Here is a 6478-nt window from a genome sequence, read left to right as displayed (position 1 = left end):
AATTAATTAGGTCAACAGTAAGGTGAACTAATAGGTTGTTGTCTTCCAGGACAGAGCTCAAAATCCTGGCGTGGAAAAGGCTGCAGTTTGGCTGTGGTCATGGCATCATAATGGCACAAAAGGTGGCCATTTAGCCCACTCAATCCAAGCAGATTCTCTCTCCTTTCGCATAAAACTTCTCTGTAAGATTTACTTAGAAAAGTTAATTTGCACATAATTAGCCTATGGCACTTTCCATCAAATCTCTCTTTTTAGATACTTACTTGGGGACACAATTCAAAAGTCATGGGCTAATTTGCTTTATTTCAAGAATATCTGAATTTTGCCTGTTTTGATACAGGGCTTTGCACAGAAAAATGTAGCCTATTTAAAGAAGCAATGTGCCCCACTCCTTGTGGATTCTACCCTGTGCATATTTAACAAATAAAACAGGGTACAAAATTGCCTATCTGGTGAGGCTACACTATATAATTAGCTAATTGCTTTGTCCTCAATAGTACAGTGGAAGACGTGATCCCCATAGTGGGATATTTGATCCTGTATAATGCACTGCAAAAGGGCACAGCTATTTTCCAGGTCAGTATTGTAGAACCGAGGAAACAGAGTTTTAATTTGGCTTAAAACTAAGCACCTTGTAGCTCAGGAAGAATCGGACAGCAATCCTTGGAGAATTCGTACCCATGGCTAAAATCAGTTCTTTCCTAGTGTTGAAATATTAAAGCCATAATAGTGAATCACATAGGTTTAAAAAGCTGAACTGGTACAGATTGTACATGTGGAGTGGGAGGCACTTTCTTCCAGGCTGTCTAACCCAATATAAACTATCATTCTGACTGCAGTTATACTGCTTATCTTTCACCAATCTGAAACAGAAACCAATTGATGGTGAAATAAGATGTATGTAGCAATACAGCCCTCTAATTGGATCTCTACTTCATAATACTGTAAACCTGACACTACCGTCTGTATAGAACCATTCTACTGAATCACCAGGATTTCAAGAGAAAGGCAGAAACTTGGTGAGATTTCTACATCTCAAAACACTAATATACAAACAAAATCCACACAGCTGATTGATGGTTCCAGGCTGAAGTACAGTGTGTATTCTAAAACACTGAAATCCTGTACCAATTAAATACAGTATTGCTGAAATAAAATATAAATTACAACTCTGTACATAGTAATACAAAAAAAACTACGAGAGGAAAGTATATACACAAGACTAAATCAGAACAGCAGCTCTTGAGCAAGCCCCAAGTTTTATCATATTAAAATCAATAGTCGGCCATTCATCACATTTCTTTTCAAACAGACTGACTCTTAAGTACCCACACAATTTTGCACAACTCTTTATGTACACTGGATGGCTTTCTGAAACAGTCTTTAGTCCATCAGATTACACCTTTCCTTTACTGCATGTGATGCAGAAAACCCTTTAGCCATTATATATAATCTTGTGTATAAATTATTTAAACCAAATCCTCCAACAGGATCTTTCATTATATACACAATATTGTTGCAAAATGTACCATTACTTTGCTTTCTTCAGCAAGTGCATGCATACTTACTCTCGTAAACCTTAAAACAAATCTCCAGTCTGCTCCCTGCATTCCTGCAGTAATACTGTAAGCACTAAACTGCCTAACAGGCAAATCAGAGTATTAGTGTTTCGACTTATAACATACAAAAGCTTCAGGCAAAGGGTCCAACGTGACAGTTGAATGTGCACCCATGTGAAGCTAAGTCAACACAGTAGCAAGCTTTGGAAGACAAAAACTGGATAGGATAGTCAGTTTTGCTTCAATGTGCTTATTAGATACAGGAATAAGGCAGCTTAATACAGAATAACGAAAACATGGCACGAGTTAATAAAATCAAAAGGTGCCTAGAAGTTAGAACGCAATTTTATGAAGGGAAAATAAAAATTAAGAGGCTCCTGAATCTAATCAAGATCTTTGGTAATTAAGAACAGATTTAGAGATATTCATGATTTGCATCCCAGTTTTTTTAATAAAATATCTATTTCCTGATTAAAATACATCTCAAATGTTAATTTGTAATATAGAAGCTGGTGCTCTCTTAACTGAAGTCTTGGATTTTACTTAGCAAAGCCACATTTTAGTGTACTTCTATTTTCTGTTACTGAGATATACTATATCTTTCTTTATAAAAGGAAAAATATTAAAGGATTTTATTCTATCCTCCATATCAGAGTCAGTAATATAAACAAAAAGAAACACTGTACAATCTATAAAATACTCCATTAAGAGGTCTATACAGTGATTTGTAATAAGTGCAAATGTTGCAGCTCAGTTAATCCAGGATTTCCTGTTGTTCTGCTTCTTGGAGGTTGCTGTATCCCCTGATTGGTGTAGCACTGTTCCATCAGTTTTAGTGGATGGGGTCACCTGTGATATCCCAAGACTGACACTTTTCCGTTTTTCATGACTTGTGGATGCCTGAGCTTGAGGGGTGCTGCTGCGTCGCTTTACTGTGTTGGAGACCTGGATGAGCCGGTTTGGGCGTACAAATACACCACAACTAGGATTGCAGTGGAAGTATTCTCTCCCTTCAATGGTGCCCTGATGTTTGCCTGTATGACAGTTAAAATGCAACAACATGACATTAAGATTTTGCAAATTCCACGGCAACCAAAAAAACATATCAAATGCATAAGCATCACTTTAAAAGTATGTGAGCAAGGTGAAAATAAGGCATATTTGAATGAGGAAAGAATCAGCGGTTTCAAATAAACACTGTGATAAGATATACACAAGTGAACATACAATTTAGTTTGGTTCTTGGAAGATGTAGTTGCAAATCATATCTGAAAAGAATCAATCCAGAGTTGTTCTCAGTGGAGCAATGAAGGTTAAAGTAAGGTTTGACAGGTGTTCAAAAAGTATGAAGAGTTTGGTTTGGGTAAATGAGAGACTGTTTTCAATGGTAGAATGGCTGGTAAATAGGCAACAAAAATTTAAAGTAATTGGAAAAGGAACCAAAGGCGACATGGAGAAAAATAAAATTACGCAACTAATTATTATGCTCTGAATTGCACTGTTTGAAGGGATGGTGGAAGTAGATTCAATAATATATGACTGCACAGTGGCATGGTGATTAGCAATGCTGTCTCACAGTGCCAGGGCCTTAGGGTCAATTCTGGCCTTGGGTCACTTGTGGAATTTGCACTTTCTCCTTGTGTCTGCGTGCATTTCCTCCAGGTGCTCTGATTTCCTCTCATATTTCAGAGATGTGTGGATTAGGTTGATTGACCATGCTAAATTGACCCTAATGTCAGGGGGATTAGCAGGGTAAATGTGTGGGGTTACAGGAATTGGGCCAGGGTAGGATTGTGGATGGTAGACTTGATGGGCTAAATGGCCTCCTTCTGTACTATAGTGATTCTATGAATAATGTTAGTTAGAGGAGAAAATTCTGCTAGCAGGAAAATGCAGAGCAGTGGGATTAATTGGATAGTTTTTTAACATAGCCCTGACACTCTTCTTAAAAAATGATGCCCAAAACTGAACATAAAGCTCTGACTACAGTGCAATTGTTTTGACCTTACTGACAAAATCTAGGATCCCATTTGCTTTTTAAAAAGAAAACACAGCTTTTACAAATTGTCCTCTCTCTTATAAGGAGTGAACAAAATAAATCTTACATCTCCATGTTTTTACATTCCTTTCAAAAGTTTTTCCATTGAGTGCAGATGTTCTCTGTATTCTTCTTCCCAAAGTGCATCACCCCATTTCTCCATGTTAAAAACTCACCCAGCATCAAACAGCCCAATCTACCTATTTCCTCCTTAAGTCCATTACAATCCTCTTCACAGTAAATTATAAACTCTGTTTTTCTGCTGTGTGGAAATTTTATTAATGTCTCCTTAAGACAAATCCAATTAACCTGGACTGCTTGATATTACACAAAATGAGGGGGCCATTCAGCTCCTTGAGTCTGTTCTGTGATTCAATTCAATTGTGGGTGATCTAGATCAAGACATTCAACACAAATACTGTGGGATCAAACAAGTGCAGAAGAATATTCATTCTTACTCACCAGCTGGAGTATCAAGTTCAACTCCAACCCAAATTCCAGCAGAGAAATCCACTGCACCAACATATCGGATAGTTCCATTCTTGTTGTTTCCAACAGATGCACGCTCTCCCAGCATGACCCAACTGGGAAGGGGCTCACCCTGTTCTGCAGTGGCACTGTCCTGAATATCTGATACACCTGTAAGGTTCTTTGAAACAGAGTTATCTGGACTGGGGGTGTTATCAAATACTTCCTCATGGTCAGCTTCCTCACAGTACAGAGGGTTCTCTAAGGTATTTGCTAATCTATTATCAAGTACTGTTGTCTGTGATTCATTAAATGCCACGCTGCAAGAATCCTCAGGAAGCTCGGAAACATCATTTGCACATTTTACTGCAGAACTCTGCCACTTTTCATCAAGCTCTAGACTATCTACAGAAAGTCTATTAGAGTCATCAGAGGAACCTGTACTATAAACCATAGGTTCGTCAGGCAGCTCAAGGTCCTTCCTTGCTACCTCAGCACCCTGAAAATCTGTGAAATCTTGACTGCTGAAAATTTCTACATTCACTATTGAGTTGAAGGAATCATCGTCATCTCCTCCATCTTCCGATATGCTACCTTGTTGGTTTGATGTACAGGACAATGAATCTGTTGCATACATATCTGGGATGGTTCTATAAACAAGTATAGATTTAGACTCAATGAACTGTTGCAATACTGAGGTTTCATTCACTAAGGCACTATTTGTTGGGAGTGACATACTCTTCCGCATGTCTTTTAAATCTGTGTTTTGCTCCTGAACTCCATCTTCCTTCTCGGAAGATAATTTTAAGTCAGATAGACTAAGCCGTGACACATTATCCTGTAGATCAGAGTCTCGTGTCTGATTACTCAGCTGGTCTGTGCTCTCAGTACCAGTGAATACCACGTCAGAAAGTGTTGCATTGGAGGCACTGTGGGAAATGTAACCACTGGTCATGCTGCTTGTAGTTGGACTACGAGAAACCTCATTTTCAAGGAAGCGGGAATTCAGGAACTCTGGCTTGGACGAAAACAAATCCCTGTTCTCAAGGCTTGCATTGTACACATCAAAGTCTGCAAAATCTTCTGGAATGTAAGGCTGGAAACCATGAAAGCCTTGAGAGCTACTGGTTTTCTTACTGAGGTTCTCCACTTCATAATCATCCTCTTCAGAATCCTGCAATAAGTATATTTGCAAAATGATCACGTAACTTATCACACATACTATGCATTGAGAAAATTAGTGTCACATTAGGTAAAGAAGCATAGTGGTTCAGACAGGACACATGATTTCTGATGGTTTACTGGAATTTCTCCAATTAACAACTATAACCAAATGCTGTCATTTAATTCTGCAGATAATTCATCCAATTTCTTGATTTGAAGTTCAGCTGCATTCCAGCTGCTGAAAGTTCTGTTAGCCTGTCCAAATATACAGATGTGACTGGCCAATTTTCAATTAATGGATTTGATCTCGAATTAAAAAAAATTTGTACAAGTTGAAAGTAGGAACACTGCACTAATGTATTGTGCAATTTGTATAACTGAATGCTTTTGCTGAATGTTACAATAAGATTGAAATACAGTAACTAATCTTAGGTTATAAGAAGAACCTGCTTTGAAAAGCATATTTTACTCAATTTTACGTGCTCTTAGTTCAGTTGTGGCGATTACACAATGCATTGCAGCTTCCCACAACAATATTTAGTCTTGTTACAACAGGATTTAACATTATGTATTCCAAGATTTTGCATAAACTGTCCACTTTCTTTACATAAATGAGGTCACCAATTTCAGTTAAGTTTCTGAAATATGCTTCTCTACTGTAACAAAATATGAATGGCAAATAATTCATCAAGCTTTAATAATATGAGATGATTTTTCACAGAAATGTGCCACATGGGTGCTACAACATAAGATCACACCTTCCTCATTACTTGGTAAATTAATTAATTAGAAGCTGAGAATTTTGAAACAGCGGTCTTTAGACATAATAAAAATACTTGTCATAATGCCAAAACAAATTCTGATTTCCATCTTTAACCACAAAGGCTCTTCACTTTCAGATAACTCTCAAGTAGTTAATTGAACTGAAAAACAAACTGGGCGGCATGGTGGCTAGCACTGCTGTCTCACAGCACCAGAGACCTGGGTCAATTCTGGCTTTGGGTGACTGTGTGGAGATTGCATGTTCTCTCTGTGTCTGTGTGGGTTTCTTCTGGGTACTCTAGTTTCTTCTCAGTCCAAAGATGTGCAGATTAGGTGGACTGACCATGCTAAATTGTCCCTTAGTGTACCAGGATATGTGGGTTAGGGGAATTAGTGGGGTAAATATATGAAGTTATGGGGATAGGGCCTGGGTAGGATGCTCCGTCAGAGAGTCAATGCAGACTCGATGGCCCAAATGGCCTCCTTC

General features: G+C 38.2%; 1 protein-coding gene across 4 annotated transcripts in view; it reads right to left on the bottom strand.

Moving 5' to 3' along the window:
- Nucleotides 1–1080: 1080 nt before the first annotated feature.
- kif13a (kinesin family member 13A) overlaps nucleotides 1081–6478 on the bottom strand; it is a 298393-nt gene continuing 292995 nt past the window's right edge. For 3 of the 4 annotated variants that reach the window (XM_080204085.1, XM_080204074.1, XM_080204094.1), the window contains 2 exons: nucleotides 4060–5239; nucleotides 1081–2593 (listed from right to left, as the gene is read on the bottom strand). In XM_080204085.1, the coding sequence (XP_080060211.1) occupies nucleotides 2310–2593; nucleotides 4060–5239 (1464 nt within the window). In that variant the 3' untranslated portion in view covers nucleotides 1081–2309. Of the gene's footprint in view, nucleotides 2594–4059; nucleotides 5240–6478 lie in introns of those variants that run through there. The other variant, XM_080204107.1, reaches the window with a different exon arrangement.

Source organism: Carcharhinus amblyrhynchos, chromosome 2, assembly GCF_965287045.1.
Source record: "Carcharhinus amblyrhynchos chromosome 2, sCarAmb.v2.hapA, whole genome shotgun sequence".
Classification (NCBI taxonomy): domain Eukaryota; kingdom Metazoa; phylum Chordata; class Chondrichthyes; order Carcharhiniformes; family Carcharhinidae; genus Carcharhinus; species Carcharhinus amblyrhynchos.
This window is presented reverse-complemented; position numbering and strand designations above follow the sequence as displayed.